Genomic DNA, 23442 nt, shown 5'->3' on the forward strand with positions numbered 1-23442 from the left:
ATAGGACCTTTAAAAAGTTTCTTTCACACCTGAGACACAATAATTGTGAAAAATAGTCAAACATAACAAGAAATAAAGAACATAGAAGGTCAGCAGTGTTTCTACCCTCCAGAGACAGCCCTGTTAATGGTTTGGTGCATAGGGTCTGTTTGTCCAGCATGGAGAAACCCTGTCTCTACTGGAAAAAAAAAAATACAAAAATTAGCCTGGTGTGGTGGCGGGTGCCTGTAATCCCAGCTACTGTGGAGGCTGACGCAGGAGAATCACTCATACTCAGGAGGCAGAGGTTGCAGTGAGCCGAGATTGCACCACTACACTCCAGCCTGGGTGACAGAGCAAGACTCTGTCTCAACAAAAAAAAAAAAAAAAAAAAAAAGAATCTTTGATCACTTTTAGGAATCTCTAAACCTGGAGTAAACAATAAACTATTCATCTTACATTATTTACTGAAATCCAACTTCTCTGGCTAAGTTTTGTTGGGAAAAACTAGCTATTGCTGGCTGCTTGTGAGAAGAAACCATTGTTTATGTTGTATGGTGCAGTAAGTCCAGAGTAACTTCAGGGATCCCTAGGCTAGTTGGCTGTGGTTTTAGAACTCAGCTTAGTTAGGACACCAGCTGTTGAAAATCCATTGCCTGGTTAGCCCTGATTCCCCAGCAACTGCTGAGGAACTTGGTATACACTCACCTGGTCTTTTCCATTTAGCAAGGATCTGCCAGAGGATACTGCTGAGGTCTCCAATCCTTCAACACCCAACCTACAGCCTCTTTCTTACAAAAGAAAAGGAGATGGGGGATCAGATGTTTCATTTAAAAGGATACAGATAACAACCTTATAGACATTGCCTGTTTGAGGGGAGAAACTCTCTCTCCTCTTTGTGTGAACACAGTGTTACCACTGACCTCATGTGTATGTTTCTCTTTCTGGGGAGAAAAAAACATAAATTATGTAAATTGTCATCTGCCAGATAGGAATGCAACCTTCTTTGTTCTTTGTAGAGTATTTGTCTGACAAATGGCAAATAACCAATATTTACACATTCTGCAGGTCCGGAGAAGACCTAGCATGGAGTCCAAGTATTGATGTTAAGATCTTGTTTTAGAAACAAGCAGAAATGAAACAGAAATCTAATTCTAGCTTTGGTTGTTAGGGGACCATCTTTATTTCAGTTCTGCCTCTTAATACTCTACCCTTTGCTTTTCATCTCTGGTCTGTGGGAAGGATTCATTTCATATTTATCCTTAACAATTTATTAATAGCTTTAATATCTTGTTAGTTTATATTTAGACAGCTTTTGAACACTTATTTTATGTGAATGTAGTCCTCTGCATCTTCTGCAATTTATTAAATACACTCATCATCCTCCTCCTCTTTGGTGTTGGTTATAAGTGACTTATTGCACAGCTCATGAGGGATCATAACACAGGGGTGAGTTACAACACTGTGATTGAGAATCACTGTTACCTATACCACAATTTAGTCTGAAACACTTTGATCAGGACGGTCTACTGCTAGGATTTTTCTCAGTGACTCTAAAGCCAGTACATGTCTTGTTCAGGCCTTCATCCCTCTGCACATCTGTCCCTGCCCTGTCTCCAGGCATGGCTCTCCCATCCCTGCTCGTATACTCCCCTGCCCACCTACCATTTCCCACTCCCCTCTGCTGGTCAAGGCCCAGCAGGCAGCCTCCCGCTTCTGCAGTGACTCCTCTATTATCCTTCTACACTGAAGCCACATGGTGTTCAGGGGCAGACAACTCACTTAACAACCACATGTTACCCGTTCAGGTGCTTTCTCATGACTTCCGAGTTAGACCACAAGGTCAATGAAGGCAGAGACCAAGTCTCAGTGAGACCCCATAACTCCCAGGAGACAACTGCAAAGCATTGACTTTGATGCTAGAAAGGTACATGCCCATTCTGCTGGTGTCATTTATTGAATACTTGCTACATTTGAGGAGCTGCTGCTTTTGATAATGAGAGCATCACTTTCTCTGTGTTCAGCACAGCTCTAGACACTTTATATATTTAACTCACTTAATCCTCACTATCCGATGTGATAGTTACTAATATTATCCCCATTTTGCATGTGAGGAACCTGAAGTATTGTGAGCTTAATAGGAATTTGAGCATTCTCTTTTATAATTCATTTGCTGCACTTGGCCCCTCTTGAGCCTCACAGCAACCTAGTGAGGAAACCAAGTCACAAGGCTGGTAAATGTGAAAGGGGCCCTGTGTGCTTCAAACTCATTTTCTTTTCCACTATGCAGTATGGCTTTCCCAAGACTTCTTTACTATCTGCTCTTAACTGTCAAACTGTGAAGAAATCTGGTAACAGTACTAAAATCAGCAGTTTACGGAACACTCAGTATTTGTTGCCTCTATCCAGGACAGTTCATCTGTACATTGGCTTCCTATTGCTGCTGTAACAAATTACCACAAACTTGGTGGCTTAAAACAACACAAACTTACTATCTTATAGTTCTGGAGATCAGAAGTCCCAACTCAGTCTCACCTAGCTAAATTCAGGGGATCAGCAGGCCTGCGTGCCCTCTGGAGATCAAGGGGAGGATCTCTTTGTCTTTTCCGGCTTCTACAGGCCATATGCTTCCTAGACGCATGGCCCTTCCTCCATCTTCCTCCCACTGCTAATTCTGTCCCTTCATGCTCTCTCTCTGACTCAGACCCTCCTGCCTCCCTCTTCTAAGGACCACTGTGACTACCTCAAGCCTACCTGGATAATCCAGGATCATTTCCCCCTCTCAGAAGCCCTCATCACATCAGTAAAGACCCTTTTATTGCACAAGGTACCAGGGATTGAGATGAAGATATCTTCAGGGGCCACTGTTCAGCCCATCACCATCCGCTTTATTGTAAGCAAAGCACTTAGTCTCCACTAGCACAGGCTCCTTGAGATTGGGAACCTGTCTTCCACTACCCTTTTGCCTCTCTATATCTAATATATCAATGTATGTATCATATGCATCAATATTCCTTCATTTGTTTTTGTTCTAAAAATTAAATTGAAACAAGGAATTAAAGAAAAAAGGTGCTGAAGGGTTAAACTGAAATGAATTGGTCCACTTTGAAACACAATTTATTTCTCTATATTGCATATGTTTTATGTTCAAGATTGCGTCCACCCAACTGTATATACATATTGCACACATCTGTGCAGAGACAGAAAAAATTGCCACAGTCTCTGGATCCCTGCCTTGCTTAAAACTGTGATTGTGCTGCCATTTCCCTCTAAACCTTTCTTAATCAGGGTCACAATTCAAAATGCCTGCAGTTCAGCTGTGTAAAAAAGCATAAGGGAGAGGAGTCCCTGCTAGTGATACAAAGAAAAAGAGAATTTTAATGGTAACTATAAATGCCTGAGAATTAAAGTTTTCATTTTCTAGATTTAAACATACATACATACCTTCCAGCAAAGACAAAAATACCTTTGGTTTGGATTAGAGAACTGAATTCTGGCAGAGTCACATAGTAATCAGTTTTGTTATATTCCAGTGACTAAAATATAAATCCACATAAGTTAGAGGCTATATTTATTTAAAATTTTCTGTCCCAGGGAGGAAAAAACTCTTAGGATGTTTATCTCATTTTCAATAGTGTATTTCATAAGGAAATGGACACTTGATCCTATCTTTAGAGGCAGCAATAAACATAGCAAAACAAATTGAAAGTCCAGCTTCACATGTGGTTGTTTTTGTTTTTATTTATTAGCAGGAAGTTCTTTGGCATAATTGCTCTGATTTTGATGGATGTGCAGCCGCTTGCTTCACACCATAACAAGAATGTAAAACCTTGACGGTACAGCATACACCTCTTGTACTTCCAGAGTCAAGAAAGCTTAACTGAGACTAGATGAACAAGGGAATTCTAATCCCCAAAATGGCTGAAGTAAGACTTCTGTTCTCATTTTAATAATTATGTTTAGTAAGTGAGATTCCAGTTCTCATTTTTCTTTGTTTCTCTAGGCCCTAATTCAGTTTGGCTCAGCTATGACCTCGACTGTGTGCATAGCACCGTGTCCAACTGCCTATGGGCTCCCTCAATCTCACACGTTGCTAAGTTACCTCAAACTCCAAAGGTCTAACACCAAGCTTGATACACACCTGCCTGCCACCCCTTCCCCCATTAACCTGGCCTTTCGTCATTGATCATTTTCGTGTAGGTGACACCACCATCTGTCCTGCTTTCTACCTGGAAACTTGAGCCATTATCAGCCTCACGCATCCTTCACGCTTAGTCAACACCTATACCCTATTTTATTCCATCTTCTATATCTCCCCTACCACTCTCTTCCTTTCCAATCCCTCTCCTTATAATCAACTCATCAAACCCTTACAAACAGTCTTTTACTTGATCTCCTTGTCTCATCTTGCCTAACTCTCATCCAGTGTTTCCCAACTTGGTATTGATGATTCTTCACCACAGGTTCTCTCTTCGAGCCTTTAAAATATGAATATGCACGGAGAACCCCTGCATAGGGTTATGGTACGCAGTGTTACGTAGACTTATTTGGCCAGGAAGCCCTTTCTCCATGGCATAACTATTAATACTTCACAAAACAGTATTGTTTGGAACTTACTGGCCTATGCTGCCTGAGTCATTTTCTACAAATTGGATCATGTTACCCCCTACTTTGAAACCCCTATTGATACCTCATGGTTTTAAGATTATGTCCAAAGGCACTTCACCATGTGCCCCTAATCTAATGTCTCGGAATAATTTTCCACCTACTCTTCTTCATGGACCCAAATGGTGCACAGTCTAAGGACTGCTCTGAGTCATCTGAACATGCCATGTCCCTTTGCACCTTGAGTGCATACACACAATCTGACTATGCCAGCATCCTCATCTCCCTGGAAATTGCTCATGTGTCATTGCTCTCTAGAGCTTCCCCAATTTTCCCAGAGAGATTTAATTGCACTCTTTGTTGTATACCCTTTTCGTAAAACTGATCACATTGTGTAGTAAGTTTTTCTCCCTCACTGGACTGCAAATACCTGAGGCTTAGTAACCAATTTTTTATAAATCCCCAGCATCCAATACAGTGCCTAGCACTCAGTGGGTACTCAATAAACGTTTGGTGAAAGAATGAACGAGTGAATGAAGAAACAAATGAAGTGAGTTGGAAGTTGTAAGCAGAGTGCAGAGTCCATTATGTTAAACGAAAAGTTGGCCTTACAAACAAAACATAAACATCACTTTGTGTTGGGTTCAATAATGTTAGTAAAAGTATCAAGGAAATCAACTCAGCTCTCAGTAAATTAAACTACCAAGAAGAAACCAGAAATTTCAATACAGGCAGAATTTATTTATGTGCTTATCATGGGAAAATCTTTAAAAGTACAGGACACTTGGGCCATTGTATTTTTTGTGTAGAGACATAATTGTTTTCCTTATTGTGTATTTTTTACTTTTCTTATAAAACGAACCCATGAACTCATATCATGAAACGTGTGTGGAAGCTGGTATAAGCAATATAAATACTATTTTTGTTATTTATTTTGCTTATTGCATATATTTAAAAATAATACCCCTTACTGGAGATTTATCTCTTCATACTGGAATATTATTTTAAATGATGACTCATAAAGGCAAACATTTTTTATTTAATTTCATTAAATTTCTCTTGCCATTGCTCCTTTGGAAACATTTTTTTCTTTGCATCCTGCCTCTTACATAAGAACTGTCGGCCTCACCAGGTCATCTTAGCACATTCACAAAGTCATCACAGACTTTGGAGCCTTGACTCCTTTCAAATTTCATCTTCTACAATTTTTTTAAATTTCTAAAAATGCCTTTCATCAATGCAAACACACTGAAGAAAATTTGAGAACACAGACAAGACAAGCATTTAGGAGCAAAATCCCTGACATTTACTCAGCTAGATGGCTGCCTCCCATACCTGGAGCGTCAGAGTCTCCAGCAGAGCCCACACCTTCACTGGCTGAAACCCACTGCTGCCTTACTGCGAAGCAGCTTCTGGCTAATGATAAAACAGCCTGATAAAAGGTGGATGATCAGCCCATCAGCTGGATGCCTGTTTTACATCTTTTTAACATCTGGATTTGGAGCTCTTTTGCTCATCCAATCATCAATTCAACAAACATTTACGAAGTGCATGCTCTTTGCCAGATACTCTATTAGGCTCTGGGGAATATAAAGATGAATGCATTCCCTTTCCTCAAAAGACTCATAATCGTGTGTGCATGCAGGGAGGGAGAGGAAAATAGCAGGCACATAAACGAGGAGCCCTTATAGAAGAGATAAGATACCCTTCTAGGTCAGGGTGGGTTGGAGGTGATTTGTTTGCCAAAATGCAGAGGGGTTGGAGGAGGCTTTAATGAAGAAGTGGCCTTTAACAAAAAATACCTATTTTAAATTAATTCTTGTGGGTAATAGTATATGTATTTATGGGGTACATGAGATGTTTTGATACAGGCATATAATGTGAAATAAGTACATCTTGAAGAATGGGGCATCCATCCCCTCAAACACTTATCCATTGAGTTACAAACAACCCAATTACACTCTTTTTAAGTTTTTTTTAATCTACAGTTATTATTGACTATAGTCACCCTATTGTGCTATCAAATAGTAGGTCTTATTCTATTACATATTTTTGTACCCATTAACCATCCCACCCTCCCCCTCTGCCCCTCACTACCCTTCCCAGTGTCTGGTAACCATCCTTCTTCCACTCTTTATGTCCATGAGTTCAATTGTTTTGATTTTTAGGTCCTGCAAGTAAGTGAGAACATGTAATGTTTGTCTTTCTGTGCCTGGCTTATTTCAGTTAACATTATAACCTCCAGTTCCATCCATGTTGTTGCACATGACTGGATGTCATTCTTTTTACGTCTGAATAGTACTCCATTGTGTATATGTGCCACATTTTCTTTATCAGTTAATCTGTTGATAGACACTTAGGTTGCTTCCAAATCTTAGCTATTGTAAAAAATATAATACTGCAACAAACACAGTAGAGCAGATATCTCCCTGATACACTGATTTCCTTTCTTTCGGGTATATACCCAGCAGTGTGATTGCTAGATCATACGGTAGCTCAATTTTTACTTTTTTAAGGAAACTCCAAGCTGTTCTCCATAGTGGTTGTACTAATTTACATTCCCACCAACAGTGTATAAGGGTTCCCTTTGGTCCACATCCTCTCCAGCATTTATTATTGCCTGTCTTTTTGATAAAAGCCATTTTAACTGGGGTGAGGTGATATCTCATTGTAGTTTTGATTTGCATTTCTTTGATGATCAGTGATATTGAGCACGTTTTCATATACCTGTTTGCCGTTGTGTCTTCTTCTGAGAGATGTCTAGTCAGATCTTTTGCCCATCTTTTGGTTATTAGATTTTTTTCCTACAGAGTTGTTTGAGCTCCTTATATATTCTGGTTATTACTCCCTTGTCAGGGTAGTTTGCAAATATTTACTCCCATTCTGTGAGTTGTCGCTTCACTTTGTTGATTGTTTGCTGTGCAGAAGCTTTTTAACTTGTGATCCCATTTGTTGATATTTGCCTGTGCTTGAGGGGTATTGCTCAAGACATTTTTGTCCAGACCAATGTCCTGGAGATTTCCCCCAATGTTTTCTTGTAGTAGCTTCTTTGTTTGAAGTCTTAGATTTAAGTCTTTAATCCATTTTATTTAATTTTTGTATATGGCAAGAGATAGGGGTCTATTTTCATTCCTCTGCATAGAGATATCCAGTTTTCCAAGCACCATTCATTGAAGAAACTGTCTTTTCCCCAGTTTATGTTCTTGGCACCTTTGTTGAAAATGAGTTCACTGTAGCTCTATAGTTTTGTTTCTGGGTTCTCTATTCTATTCCACTGGTCTATATGTCTGTTTTTATGCCAGTACTATGCTATAGCTGATACTATTGCTCTGTAGTATAATTTGAAGCCAGATAATGTGATTCCTCCAGTTTTGTTTTGTTTTTTTGCTTAGGATAGCTTTGGTTATTCTGGGTCTTTTGCGGTTCCATATGAATTTTAAGATTGTTTTTCTATTTCCATGAAGAATGTTTTTGATATTTTGACAGGGTTTGCACTGAATCTGTGGATTGCTTTGGGTAGTAAGGGTATTTTAACAATATTGATCCTTCCAATCCATGAACATGGAATATTTTTCCATTTTTTGATATCCTTTTCAATTTATTTCGTCAGTGTCTTACACTTTTCATTATAGCGATATTTCACTGCTTTGGTTAATTCCTAGTATTTAAATTTTGTGTGTAGCTATTATAAGTGGAATTACTTTTTAAATTTCTTTTTCACATTGTTCACTGTTGAACATAGAGAAATACTGATTTTGGTATGTTGATTTTGTACCCTACAAATTTACTGAATTTAAATTTCTTTACCAGTTCCAATAGTTTTCTTGTGGAGTCTTTTTTTTTTTTTTTTCAATGTAGTCTTTTTTTTTGTTGCTCTTTATTTTATTTTTTTTTCTTTTTTATTTTTTATTATACTTTAGGGTTTTAGGGTACATGTGCACAATGTGCAGGTTTGTTACATATGTATCCATGTGCCATGTTGATTTCCTGCACCCATTAACTCGTCATTTAGCATTAGGTGTATCTCCTAATGCTGTCCCTCCCCCCTCCCCCCACCCCATAACAGTCCCCGGAGTGTGATGATCCCCTTCCTGTGTCCATGAGTTCTCATTGTTCAATTCCCACCTATAAGTGAGAACATGCGGTGTTTGGTTTTTTGTCCTTGCGATAGTTTACTGAGAATGATGTTTTCCAGTTTCATCCATGTCCCTACAAAGGACACGAACTCATCATTTTTTATGGCTGCATAGTATTCCATGGTGTATATGTGCCACATTTTCTTAATCCAGTCTATCGTTGTTGGACATTTGGGTTGGTTCCAACTCTTTGCTATTGTGAATAGTGCCGCGATAAACATACGTGTGCATGTGTCTTTATAGCAGCATGATTTATAGTCCTTTGGGTATATACCCAGTAATGGGATGGCTGGGTCAAATGGTATTTCTAGTTCGAGATCCCTGAGGAATCACCACACTGACTTCCACAATGGTGAACTAGTTTACAGTCCCACCAACAGTGTAAAAGTGTTCCTATTTCTCCACATCCTCTCCAGCACCTGTTGTTTCCTGCTTTTTTAATGATGGCCATTCTAACTGGTGTGAGATGGTATCTCACTGTGGTTTTGATTTGCATTTCTCTGATGGCCAGTGATGATGAGCATTTCTTCATGTGTTTTTTGGCTGCATAAATGTCTTCTTTTTTTGAGAAGTGTCTGTTCATGTCCTCTGCCCACTTTTTGATGGGGTTGTTTGTTTTTTTCTTGTAAATTTGTTTGAGTTCATTGTAGATTCTGGATATTAGCCCTTTGTCAGATGAGTAGGTTGCAAAAATTTTCTCCCATTCTGTAGGTTGCCTGTTCACTCTGATGATAGTTTCTTTTGCTGTGCAGAAGCTCTTTAGTTTAATGAGATCCCATTTGTCATTTTGGCTTTTGTTGCCATTGCTTTTGGTGTTTTAGACATGAAGTCCTTTCCCATGCCTATGTCCTGAATGGTATTGCCTAGGTTTTCTTGTAGGATTTTAATGGTTTTAGGTCTAACATATAAGTCTTTAATCCATCTTGAATTAATTTTTGTATAAGGTGTAAGGAAGGGATCCAGTTGCAGCTTTCTACATATGGCTAGCCAGTTTTCCCAGCACCATTTATTAAATAGGGAATCCTTTCCCCATTTCTTGTTTTTGTCAGGTTTGTCAAAGATCAGATAGTTGTAGCTATGCGGCATCATTTCTGAGGGCTCTGTTCTGTTCCATTGATCTATGTCTCTGTTGTGGTACCAGTACCATGCTGTTTTGGTTACTGTAGCCTTGTAGTATAGTTTAAAGTCAGGTAGCGTGATGCCTCCAGCTTTGTTCTTTTGGCTTAGGATTGACTTGGCGATGCGGGCTCTTTTTTGGTTCCATATGAACTTTAAAGTAGTTTTTTCCAATTCTGTGAAGAAAGTCATTGGTAGCTTGATGGGGATGGCATTGAATCTATAAATTACCTTGGGCAGTATGGCCATTTTCACGATATTGATTCTTCCAACCCATGAGCATGGAATGTTCTTCCATTTGTTTGTATCCTCTTTTATTTCATTGAGCAGTGGTTTGTAGTTCTCCTTGAAGAGGTCCTTCACATCCCTTGTAAGTTGGATTCCTAGGTATTTTATTCTCTTTGAAGCAATTGTGAATGGGAGTTCACTCATGATTTGGCTCTCTGTTTGTCTGTGATTGGTGTACAAGAATGCTTGTGATTTTTGTACATTAATTTTGTATCCTGAGACTTTGCTGAAGTTGCTAATCAGCTTAAGGAGATTTTGGGCTGAGACAATGGGGTTTTCTAGATATACAATCATGTCATCTGCAAACAGGGACAATTTGACTTCCTCTTTTCCTAATTGAATACCCTTTATTTCCTTCTCCTGCCTGATTGCTCTGGCCAGAACTTCCAGCACTATGTTGAATAGGAGCGGTGAGAGAGGGCATCCCTGTCTTGTGCCAGTTTTCAGAGGGAATGCTTCCAGTTTTTGCCCATTCAGTATGATATTGGCTGTGGGTTTGTCATAGATAGCTCTTATTATTTTGAGATACATCCCATCAATACCTAATTTATTGAGAGTTTTTAGCATGAAGGGTTGTTGAATTTTGTCAAAGGCCTTTTCTGCATCTATTGAGATAGTCATGTGGTTTTTGTCTTTTGTTCTGTTTATATGCTGGATTACATTTATTGATTTGCGTATGTTGAACCAGCCTTGCATCCCAGGGATGAAGCCCACTTGATCATGGTGGATAAGCTTTTTGATGTGCTGCTGGATTCGGTTTGCCAGTATTTTATTGAGGATTTTTGCATCAATGTTCATCAAGGATATTGGTCTGAAATTCTCTTTTTTGGTTAAGTCTCTGCCAGGTTTTGGTATCAGGACGATGCTGGCTTCATAAAATGTGTTAGGGAGGATTCCCTCTTTTTCTATCGGTTGGAATAGTTTCAGAAGGAATGGTACCAGTTCCTCCTTGTACCTCTGGTAGAATTCAGCTGTGAGTCCATCAGGTCCTGGACTCTTTTTGGTTGGTAAGCTATTGATTATTGCCACAATTTCAGAACCTGTTATTGGTCTATTCAGAGATTCAACTTCTTCCTGGTTTAGTCTTGGGAGGGTGTATTTGTTGAGGAATTTATCCATTTCTTCTAGATTTTCTAGTTTATTTGCATAGAGGTGTTTGTAGTATTCTCTGATGGTAGATTGTATTTCTGTGGGATCGGTGGTGATATCCCCTTTTTCGTTTTTTATTGCATCTATTTGATTCTTCTCTCTTTTCTTCTTTATTAGTCTTGCTAGCGGTCCATCAATTTTGTTGATCCTTTCAAAAAACCAGCTCCTGGATTCATTAATTTTTTGAAGGGTTTTTTGTGTCTCTATTTCCTTCAGTTCTGCTCTGATTTTAGTTATTTCTAGCCTTCTGCTAGCTTTTGAATGTGTTTGCTCTTGCTTTTCTAGTTCTTTTAATTGTGATGTTAGGGTGTCAATTTTGGATCTTTCCTGCTTTCTCTTGTGGGCATTTAGTGCTATAAATTTCCCTCTACACACTGCTTTGAATGTGTCCCAGAGATTCTGGTATGTTGTGTCTTTGTTCTCGTTGGTTTCAAAGAACATCTTTATTTCTGCCTTCATTTCATTACTACCCAATAGTCATTCAGGAGCAGGTTGTTCAGTTTCCATGTAGTTGAGCGGTTTTGAGTGAGTTTCTTAATCCTGAGTTCTAGTTTGATTGCACTGTGGTCTGAGAGACAGTTTGTTATAATTTCTGTTCTTTTACATTTGCTGAGGAGAGCTTTACTTCCAACTATGTGGTCAATTTTGGAATAGGTGTGGTGTGGTGCTGAAAAAAATGTATATTCTGTTGACTTGGGGTGGAGAGTTCTGTAGATGTCTATTAGGTCCACTTTATGTAGAGCTGAGTTCAATTCCTGAATATCCTTGTTAACTTTCTGTCTCGTTGATCTGTCTAATGCTGACAGTGGGGTGTTAAAATCTCCCATTATTATTGTGTGGGAGTTTAAGTCCCTTTGTAGGTCACTGAGGACTTGCTTTATGAATCTGGGTGCTCCTGTGTTGGGTGCATATATATTTAGGATAGTTAGCTCTTCTTGTTGAATTGATCCCTTTACCATTATGTAATGGCCTTCTTTGTCTCTTTTGATCTTTGTTGGTTTAAAGTCTATTTTATCAGAGACTAGGATTGCAACCCCTGCCTTTTTTTGATTTCCAGTTGCTTGATGATCTTCCTCCATCCCTTTATTTTGAGTCTATGTGTGTCTCTGCACGTGAGATGGGTTTCCTGAATACAGCACACTGATGGGTCCTGACTCCTTATCCAGTTTGCCAGTCTGTGTCTTTTGGTTGGAGCATTTAGCCCATTTACATTTAACGTTAATATTGTTATGTGTGAATCTGATCCTGTCATTATGATGTTAGTTGGTTATTTTGCTCGTTAGTTGCTATAGTTTCTTCCTAGCCTCGATGGTCTTTACAGTTTGGCATGTTTTTGCAGTGGCTGGTGCCGGTTGTTCCTTTCCATGTTTAGTGCTTCCTTCAGGAGCTCTTTTAGGGCAGGCCTGGTGGTGACAAAATCACTCAGCGTTTGCTTATCTGTAAAGTATTTTATTTCTCCTTCACTTATGAAGCTTAGTTTGGCGGGATAGGAAATTCTAGGTTGAAAATTCTTTTCTTTAAGAATGGTGAATATCGGCCCCCACTCTCTTCTGGCTTGTAGAGTTTCTGCTGAGAGATCAGCTGTTAGTCTGATGGGCTTCCCTTTGTGGGTAACCCGACCTTTCTCTCTGGCTGCCCTTAACATTTTTTCCTTCATTTCAACTTTGGTGAATCTGACAATTATGTGTCTTGGAGTTGCCCTTCTCGAGGAGTATCTTTGTGGCATTCTCTGTATTTCCTGAATCTGAATGCTGGCCTGCTTTGCTAGATTGGGGAAGTTCTCCTGCATAATATCTTGCAGAGTGGTTTCCAACTTGGTTCCATTCTCCCCATCATTTTCAGGTACACCAATCAGACGTAGGTTTGGTCTTTTCACATAGTCCCAAATATCTTGGAGGCTTTGTTCATTTCTTTTTATTCTTTTTTCTCTAAACTTCCCTTCTCTCTTCATTTCATTCATTTCATCTTCCATCAGCGATACCCTTTCTTCCAGTTGATCGCATCTGCCACTGAGGCTTCTGCAATCTTCGCGTAGTTCTCGAAACTTGGCTTTCAGCTCCATCAGCTCCTTGAAGCCCTTCTCTCCATTGGTTATTCTAGTTATCCATTCTTCTAATTTTTTTTTCAAAGTTTTTAACTTCTTTGCTATTGTTTTGAATTTCCTCTCGTAGCTCAGAGTAGTTTGATCGTCTGAAGCCTTCTCTCAACTCATGAAAGTCATCCTCCATCCAGCTTTGTTCCATTGCTGGTGAGGAACTGCGTTCCTTTGGAGGAGGAGAGGTGCTCTGTTTTTTAGAGTTTCCAGTTTTTGTGCTCTGTTTTTTCCCCATCTTTGTGGTTTTATCTACTTTTTGTCTTTGATGATGGTGATGTACAGATGGGTTTTTGGTGTGGATGTCCTTTCTGTTTGTTAGTTTTCCTTCTACCAGACAGGACCCTCAGCTGCAGGTCTGTTGGAGTTTACTAGAGGTCCACTCCAGACCCTGTTTGGCTGGGTGTCAGCAGCGGTGGCTGCAGAACAGCGGATTTTCGTGAGACCACAAATTCAGCTGTCTGATAGTTCCTCTGAAAGTTTTCTCAGAGGAGTACCCGGTTGAATGAGGTGTCAGTCTGTCCCTACTGGGGGGTGCCTCCCAGTTAGGCTGCTCAGGGGTGAGGGACCCACTTTAGGAGGCAGTCTGTCCGTTCTCAGATCTCCAGCTGCGTGCTGGGAGAACCACTACTCTCTTCAAAGCTGTCAGTCAGACAGAGACAATTAAGTCTGTGGAGGTTCTTGCTGAGTTTTTGTTTGTCTGTGCCCTGCCCCCAGAGGTGGAGCCTACAGAGGCAGGCAGGCCTCCTTGAGCTGTGGTGGGCTCCACCCAGTTCGAGCTTCCTGGCTGCTTTGTTTACCTAAGCAAGCCTGGGCAATGGCGGGCGCCCCTCCCCCAGCCTCGCTGCCGCCTTGCAGCTTGATCTCAGACTGCTGTGCTAGCAATCAGCGAGACTCCGTGGGCATAGGACCCTCCGAGCCAGGTGCGGGACACAATCTCCTAGCGTGCCGTTTTCCAGGCCCGTTGGAAAAGCGCAGTATTAGGATGGGACTGACCCGATATTCCAGGTGCCGTCTGTTTCCCCTTTCTTTGACTAGGAAAGGGAACTCCCTGACCCCTTGCACTTCCCGAGTGAGGCAATGCCTCGCCCTGCTTCGGCTCGCGCACAGTGCGCTTCACCGACTGTCCTGCACCCACTGTTAGGCACTCCCTAGTGAGATGAAACCGGTACCTCAAGCAGAAATGCAGAAATCACTCGTCTTCTGTGTCGCTGGGGCTGGGAGCTGGAGACCGGAGCTGTTCCTATTCGGCCATCTTGGCTCCACCTCTCTTGTGGAGTCTTTAGGTTTTTCCAAATATAAGATCGTATCATCTACAAACAAGGATAATTTGACTTCTTCCTTTCCAATTTGGATGCCATTTATATCCTTCTTTGTCTTAGTGCTCTAGCCAGGACAAGAAGTGGCTTTTGAGCTGGACCTTCAAGCACATCTTGGAAGTCTCTGGATGAACAAAGTGCTGGCAGGCATTGCTCATGCACTGAATGACATGATCAAAGGCCAGAGCAGAGAAGGTGTCTGTGTGCCTAGGAAATGGCAAATTGTCCACTGTAGCTAAAGCATGGGCACATGGCAGTATGTCAAGGAATGGCCTGGAAAGCTCCATGCAGATCAAAGTGAAGGGCATTGTCAGGAGTCTAGACTTTATCTTCTTACCATTGATAATATCCTAAAAGCTTTATGTATACATCAAAATTGTAAATGGCAATTTTTAGAAACTTTTCTTGCAGCTGTTTTATCATCATGTTGTTACAGACCTATATACTGTTGCAGGTCTGTGCCTTAAATCAAGTCCTATCTGCAAACTGATAACCCAGTTGTGTTATTTTCAATGAGTAATCACTCTATAGTACAATTTTATTACATCTATACCCTTGAAATAAGACAAATTATGTTCATTATCTACTTCCTCAATTTGAAAGAGAGAGAAAATTAACCTACATTTTTCTTTATTGCCAGATTCACTAAAATACTCTAACTGGACAGCTTGAATCTGAGAACTGTTCTTATTTAACTACTTGTTTATTTTGGAGCATTTATTCAAATTGAACAGAAGCCTATGTGCTTCATAAAAATATTTCGAAAAAAGAAAACTTCAGCCATTGAGGAGATCCATACTCCCACAAATTCAGCATCACTAGTGAAGTATCTAAAATGTCAATCACTGGGTAACAGAAACTTTGGGAGCATGTTCTTTATGTCTGAAGGCCTCAGTAGGACCCATGAGGAATCTGAGTATGAATTATAATCAAAGGATTAAATGAAAAGTGGCTTGACGTCATTTTGAGGTTTAGGAGATAATAGTTTTATGAACCAGCTATTATTTCTCTCAGAGAAAAAAAATACGCTGCATTTTCAACAGTGTAAATATTTATGGATCATATCAAAACATCATATACTCCCAGAACTTAATGTAAAATGTCACTCCACTGTTCAGCTCATACCCTGACCACTTATTTACTGGGAAACAAACAAATCATTAATTTTAAAAGAAGGAAAAGGAGAGAGCACGTGTAAGAAAGAAAACTAGAGGTGGATTCATTCAATCCTAATGTTTATTATTAAACATGTAATGATATACTGGGGAAAAGTTTTAAATGAAATTCTCAAACACTTAATATGAGCAACGACAGAAGCAAAATCTTCCTTCATAGAGCTAATGGTCTAAATGGGTGATAATTTCTGAAAATATGAGAGCTATGTTAAAAAATAAAATGAGGTAATGGTGATAGAGACTGCTTTGACTACTCTAGGTAGGAAGGTTAGGGATGGCCTCTCCACACAGCTGGAATTGAACCTGGATTATTCAAGAGACTCAGCCACAAGAAGATCTAAGAGAAGAATGGTGCAGGTAGAGAGAACAGCAAATGCAAAGGCCCTGTGGGAGAAACAAGCTTGACGTGTTTGAGGAACAAAACAACAAAAAACAAGTCTGGCTGGAATATACAGGGAAAGGGGGGAGTCGTAAAAGATAAGATTACAGAGGTGTACAACGCTTCTCTTGCTCTGCTATACATTCACCTACCTAGAACCATGCTTGGTTCATGATTGGCATTTAATAAATTTATGTGGAATGAATTAATAAAGTTGGAAGGATTTAAGCCAGACAATGTCTAAGTTCCACCAGGGCAGGAACCAGAATCTGTAGCGGTTTGCAGGGCAGGGTTAGAGGAGTGTGGATTGTATTCTCATTGCAAGGGAACGTCATTGGAGGGATTTAAGCATGGAAATTGTGTGATCACATTTACGCTTTGAAAACATCACTCTTGCTATGGTGTGGAGAGTAGAGTGTAGAGAAGACAATATGTGGTTTCCAACAGGAGGAAGGAACTCTTTTCAAATGATCACATTTGAGTGTATCATCTATATCCTGCTAGAAACGCTATTTCTTAGTCCATTCTGGCTGCTAAAACAAAATACCATAGACTGAGTAGCTTATCAATGACAGAAATTTATTTCTCACAGTTCTGGAGGGTAGAAAGTCCAAGGTCAGGGTGCTGGCAGATTTGGTGTCTCGTGAGAACCCGCTTTCTGGTTCACAGATGGTGCTCTGTGGCTGTGTCTTCACATGATAGAAGGGGCAAGGCAGCTCTCTGGAACCTCTTTTATAAGGATACTTATCTCATTCTTGAGGGTTCCACCATCATGACCTAATCATCTCCCAAAAGTCCTCACCCCTAATGCTATCACCTTGGGAGTTAGGATTTCGGCATGTGAATTTAGGAGAGTGGCAGGGAGGACACAGACATTCAGACCAAAGCACCAGTAAAAGGCAAGAGATGATGGATTATGGTATGCTGATTTATTATTTATTTTAGAAGTATAGCTTATATGTTTTGTAAGTAAACCTGACCTTATTTGGCCATGAATTGGATGTCAGGGGAAGGGTGGTAAGAAAAAGGAAAAACTCAGGGGCCAAAGTTTTTGCCCTGGATGTGGCACAATTAAATGAATTGGGAAGACTGAGAGAGAAGTAGGTTTGGGATGAGGTTGGAAGGGCAGTATTAAGAGCTCCATTTTAGGCATGTTTAAATCAAGATGCCTATTTGCATTTAAGTGGACATGTTGAGTAGGCATAGGGGAGAGGTCAGAGCTTAAAATTAAAATTTTTGATTTATCAGCACAAACTTGTTTCTTTCCCACAATTGTGGTTTCAGAAAAATTACAATAAGTTCATGGAAGAATCTTAGTAATTCACAGAATGGAAAGTATTGTGGAGAATATAGTCCCCAAATTTGGCAAATCCTTAGGAGTCAGTAATCCACGTGGTTAGTTGGCTACTTATAAAAAGAAAGAATGAACACGAAAAGTTTATAACTGATCTGATTATAGTATAACTTGTTGGTTCGATGTAAGAATTTGACAGCAATAAGAGAAGGTTGAACCTAAAAAATCATGCAAAACACTGTAAAACTAAATTTAAAACCTTAGTTATCCATAGCAACAAGATTATTCTAGATAAATGGAATTCTTAGCCACTAATTTAAATTTCTCCCAAGTACCAACTTCAATTCAATGCCACAGACATTTATTGAGAACATTCACAGGAGGCATTATTCTAGGCAGTGCGGGTACAAAATTAGTTAAAGAAGTGAAATCCTTTAATGTCTTATTGAATTGCTACCAAATGAGAGCTAAAATTAAAATTTGCTTCTTCAATACAGAAGAGCCCACACAGTCACTGAAATGAGCCACAAAGAAGACAAAGGCTTAGGCCAGTCACTTGAATCATTAGCTCTGAGACCATAGATTTTGTTCTTAACCAGGCCCAAAGGACACACTAGAAAAGCCCTTAGAAGGGGCTGGTAGGACTTATAATGAGTATCAGGTGGTCTAGCTTCATGGCCTCGTCTAAGAGCTGTGTTTAAATGTTGCCTCTCAGAAATCAGAGTTTAGGGAGAACTCCTTAAATTTTCCAGGGTCACCAGAATATAGATGAACTACTTTAAATTCTACTCTCCAACCTGAATCATGGGCTGGCTCCTGCCAGTCAGGGATGGTCGCAAGAGTGGAAGCTAAGAATTGAATGGCAAAGCCCAGTTGGGTGAAAGAGTAAGACCAGGCTCTTGGCAGGCTTGGTGCTGATCAGGCTAGGAGCCCTCCTCATGAAGCAACAGTCACGCTACCCTCCATTAGGTCTGCAAGCATGCAGAAGTTACTACAACCACAGAGGAGAGAAGCTGAGTTTGGACTTTTTCTCCAGCTGTGTCCAGAGCATGGTGTCCAGAAGGAGCTTAGTAAATGTTGCAATGAATGGCAACAAACCAATTCTAGCCCCTATGTGGCCTTCATTGGGTTGTTTACCTCTCTGAGCCTCAGCTTTTTTTTTTTTTTTTCTGTAAAGTGGAAATAAGACCTAGATTGTAGGGTCATTTCGCATTTTTTGTTAGCCTTCAATGCTTCAATGGGTAGGTAGTTGATCCCAGCAATAAGAAAATACATCCTTTTTCCTAGGGGACTCAATTATTTTTTTTAATTTGAAACAACAAAAAAAAGGTGGCTCACCATTGATTTTAATTATTTAAAAGACTCTAAGACTAAAAGGCTTAACTAGACAAAGCTGATTGCTTTTCTAACATCATTATCCACTAGCTCTGTGACCTCAAGCCATTCACAACTGCAAACAAATGGCATGTTTGCTCCGGTGGGGTCCAACCACTGGTCCTAACAGAGACCTCTCTGGGTCCCGGATTTTCCTTCCCATGTTTATTACCATTGGGTATGGTGAGAGAACATTCATTTGGAGAAGTGGTTCTAAGCCCTGGAGACACAATAGAATTATCTGGGGAAAAATTACTTGGAAGAAGATTATACTGATATCTTTCTTAAAAACAAAACAAAAACTGGTACCTGGGACCCACATCCCAGAATTTCTGATTTGATGGGTCTGAAGTGAGACCCAGGCATCGTTACTTTTTAAAAGCTCCCCAGGAGACCTTGAGGTGCATGCAGGGTTGAGACCACTGAGTAAGAAGGTGAAAGCTGGGCTGCAGCAATGTCCTGACTGTACCCAAGGACATTGGTATCACCATCATAACCTTGACTGCTGGCAAAAACCCCCATAGCCATTCTGAATACAACGTACTAAACAAAGACCAAAGTGAGTTCTGAGAGGGGCACTCCTCCAGCAAAGTAGGTACTTCAGCACAAACTCTCACGCTTTTTAAAACCACGCTTGATCTCTCAGCAAGCCCAAAGGCAGCAAGCTAATGACAAGAAACTATTCTGGAAGAAATCAGCAGGCTCCCTAAAATTTTACACTAAAATATCCCCACCACAGAGTAGTCGTGGGTTGAACTCTTAGCGAGGGTTATGTCAGACTGAAAGTGATAGAAAACCCAAAATAACATTGGCTTTAAAAAGATAGAACTAAGTCTTCCTCTCTCACATAAACACAGGCAGTCCAGAGCAGGTATGGTGGTTTCATAGTCAGGAAGCCAGGCTTCTAACTTTTTGTTTATGACAGCCCAAGATGGAAGCTTACATTTCAGACATCATGTTCACATTCCAGCCAGCAGAGAGGAGAAAGAGAAGGGAAGAGATGCCACACCATCTTTTTGGGCACTTCCCTGAAAGCACACACAACCCTTCCGTTTATATCCCATTGGCCAGCATTAAGTCAAATGGCTGTGTCTATCTTCAAGGGAGATTGACAAATACAGTCTTTATGCCGAGATGTGGTATGCCCAGTGAAAAGCTGGGGACTCCTTTGCTCTGAAAAGGGACACATATTTGAAAACAGCCAACAGTCTGTTCTTCAGGGACCTCCCTCCCACTTCATGCCCCTGGATCATAACTATTCAGTTACATGTAAACAATGTTTTATTGGGGTTCCTCTGAAAACCACTGACATGAGGCCATTTTTCTTGCATCCCAAATTTCAGTGGCTCTGGCTCCCACTGCCCTAAGAAATCATCAATCCTGCAAGAAGAGTATTCCAGGGGGGTTCTTAAGAAAACCAGACCCTAAATCTAATGCCCATTCTGTGTGGTAGAGTGCCTTCACTTAGAGGAAGGGCTGTCTTTTCTGCAAATTAATTTCTCCAGTTTTATACTGATGGCAGGAGCTCTCTCCTGTTCATTCTGGAAGCAGCACAGATTATTTTCCCTGGATCGTAAATATGCTGAACGCTCTATTATACTAACCTTTTAAACCAGTTGTCTTGGATGGGGCTGCAAATCATCGTTCAGGAGCAACTTTCTAAGATTTAAAGGCCCCAGAAATTCCTGGATGCTCTAGTTAAATACCAGGGATTAAGAGTGGAGAGGGTAGATCTTGCTACAAAATTCATCTCAAAGAGAAGAAACAAAATCCTTTGGGCCGATTCCTGGTTTTTCTTCTTCTTCTGGGGTTTTTTTTTTCTTCCTTTACTCTGCCAAATTAAGATAAGAATTAGCAGTCAGACAGACTGCCTTCCCATATTGGGTCTACTTTTTCTTCCTTCCTTCTTTCTTTCCCCAGTGTTCCAGAACATGTGGCGGGGGTGTTCAGAAACGTGAGGTTCTTTGCAAGCAGCGCATGGCTGATGGCAGCTTCCTGGACCTTCCTGAGACCTTCTGTTCAGCTTCCAAACCTGCCTCCCAGCAAGCATGCAAGAAAGATGACTGTCCCAGCGAGTGGCTTCTCTCAGACTGGACAGAGGTATGTATTTTCCTCAGAAGAGAACAAAAGAGACCCAAGTAGGAAGAGAAGGCACCCCAGACGTACACATAGAAAAGGCGAGAAGAGAACAAAACAATCTTCCCAACAGTATGCAATAGTATTTTTGTAACCATATACACCATAATGTGTAACTAGCTTTTAACGAGGCTGCAGGGACCTGAGTTAGGCAGCCAGCCCTTACCCAACAATCGGAAGCTTGGAATTGTAAATGGGCTCCTCGTGGAACAAAACCAGACCTCATTGGTGCTGTTTTGGCCCAGGATTCTTTTCCACACACTGGGTTCTTCTCCTTCTATCTCCACACCACCCCCTCCTCCTGACCTCCCTGTACCTCTTACTCCCAGATGTTTCTAGTCTCTATTCAGGAAGGGCAAAGCCTCTCGAGCAAGTCTCTTCCAAGTTACTGGACAATAAAGGACATGATTTATTAGGAGAAGAGGGCCAAGGAAATCCTGCCTGTTTACTGTTAGTTTCCTGGCTCAAAAAACCTTCAACAGCTTCCCAGCAAGAGAATTTGATTTCCCTTGTTGTCCTGCACTTTGGGAAGTGATTGCTTCAGCATTCACCATTCCCGACTTGATCTGCTAAGTTAGAGACGTACCTCTGACTAACGTATCTTTCTAAATAATGCCTCTTCTAATTCTAGTGTATGCCAATTCATTTACACCTAGCTTCAAGTCCTTTGTTTTCAGCCACTACCACTTCGGGTTGCCTTCGACTTCTCCAGCTCCATAGGCCTGTGTGTCTTCCATGGAAAAGTCCCCCTAAAATTGTTGCCTCACAAGAAGATTTAGCCAAGAACAGAATCACTAGACCTGAAGTGAAAATGTCTGTAAAGCCAGATTTAAGACCTTCCTTTTTCTAGCATATAAGCATTTGAATTTGCCTTCCTAACCCCAGTGCTTTTTTTTTTTTTTTTTTTTTTTTTGTATAGTATACAACTCAGAGGAGGGAGCTGCTGCTGCTTGAAATACCTCACAGAGATACTTGCCTACAGAGGGCAAAGCAGCCTGCGAAAATTAAGATCCAGCTCTCTTAACATAGGTTCTTAGAATTCTTGCCCATATCTTATCAAGCCACATAGAATTCCATGAGATGGTGCCTGCTAAGTGCATTGCAATTAAGAGTTAACTTACATTACGACACGTTTTATAATTTGGCAGTAAAATTGCTTCTTGTGGTATCTCGTGCCAAATGTCTCAGAACATTTGGGAAATTATTTTCTCATGCTTTCTAAATTTGATTTCAAGATATAAAGTGTGTAAAATCAGCATGTGTACATTTGTGTGTGTGTGCATGTGCATGTTAGTGACAATTTTTCCGTGGGAACATTGATTTCGGGTATGGCATTTGAAGAACAGAGATGTATTTGCCAAGTGACTCTAGATGAAAACATTCTCTCAGTGGAGTATTATCAAAGGAATTGCTCCCCTAAATCTATCAGGTGATAGTCTGTCATGAGTGAACTGCTGAGGAAGGGACTTGTGTGTGTGATAATTGTCTTCCTGTGTTCCTGGAGTTTGTGGCCTTTGAAGCATATGAGACACAGAAGATTCAGAAAAAGTTCTTTTCTGCCTGCAGGTTTGAGAGGGACCCTTGAGATTTGGGGACAAGAAAAAGGTCCCATTGGTCACATTAAGTACAGTAGGCCTTCAGAACAGTATCATATGTTGTTAAGAGTTCAGACTCAGAGACAGGCAAACCTAGGTTCAAATCCTGACTCTGCCACTTACTGGCTGTATAACCTTGGGCTAATTATTTAACCTTTTTGGCTTTAGGTTGCTTATCTGTATAATGGAAATATAATAGTATCCATCATGTAGGTGGGAGGATGAAACTGAATATAATTTAATATATATTGCATGTAATGTACTTTGTGCCTACTAAAAGTGAACCCTTATGATTCTCTTCCATTTGGGCTCACTTGTCATGAGAAGGAAAGGAAATGAAAGGAAGCACTCACCGTGGCTGGCTGGGCCTGAGGCCACAGCTTAGGTCTCCTACAGGCTCTCCTGGTCTTCCTCAGGAGGAAGTTCTATTTTGGGAACTGGGAGGAGGCAGCTCTTATCCAAGGAATGTTATTAGCTTCTGAGCTATCTGGGTTAATGAATGGAGATTCCAAACATTGAGAAGGGGCTGGGAATGGTGGGACGTAATCCCTGAATTGCTGGGATTAAACTCAAACTGGTGCCATATTGAAGTGCTCCTGGAGGTGTTCACAAGGGCTCCACATTGGCCCTGTCATCCTGATGACCATTCCCCTGGCCGTCTGGCTGAGATGAGATGTGCATTCTACACCTCCCATGAGACTGCCCTTGGAGAAGGGAAGACCTAAATGATCTATGGGTGTTTTTCATCTTCCACTATCTGGGCTCAATCTCATGGTTACTATACAGAATCCCACAGAGACAGAAT

General features: G+C 40.6%; 1 protein-coding gene across 1 annotated transcript in view; it reads left to right on the forward strand.

Moving 5' to 3' along the window:
• The window catches only part of ADAMTSL1 (ADAMTS like 1), a 445880-nt gene that overhangs the window by 285212 nt on the left and 137226 nt on the right, over positions 1-23442 (forward strand). Inside the window, exon 17 of the mRNA XM_003260400.2 lies at positions 20827-21006. Coding sequence (XP_003260448.2) covers positions 20827-21006 — 180 coding nt within the window. The remainder of the gene's footprint in view (positions 1-20826; positions 21007-23442) is intronic.

This window comes from Nomascus leucogenys, chromosome 1a, assembly GCF_006542625.1.
Source record: "Nomascus leucogenys isolate Asia chromosome 1a, Asia_NLE_v1, whole genome shotgun sequence".
Classification (NCBI taxonomy): Eukaryota; Metazoa; Chordata; class Mammalia; order Primates; family Hylobatidae; genus Nomascus; species Nomascus leucogenys.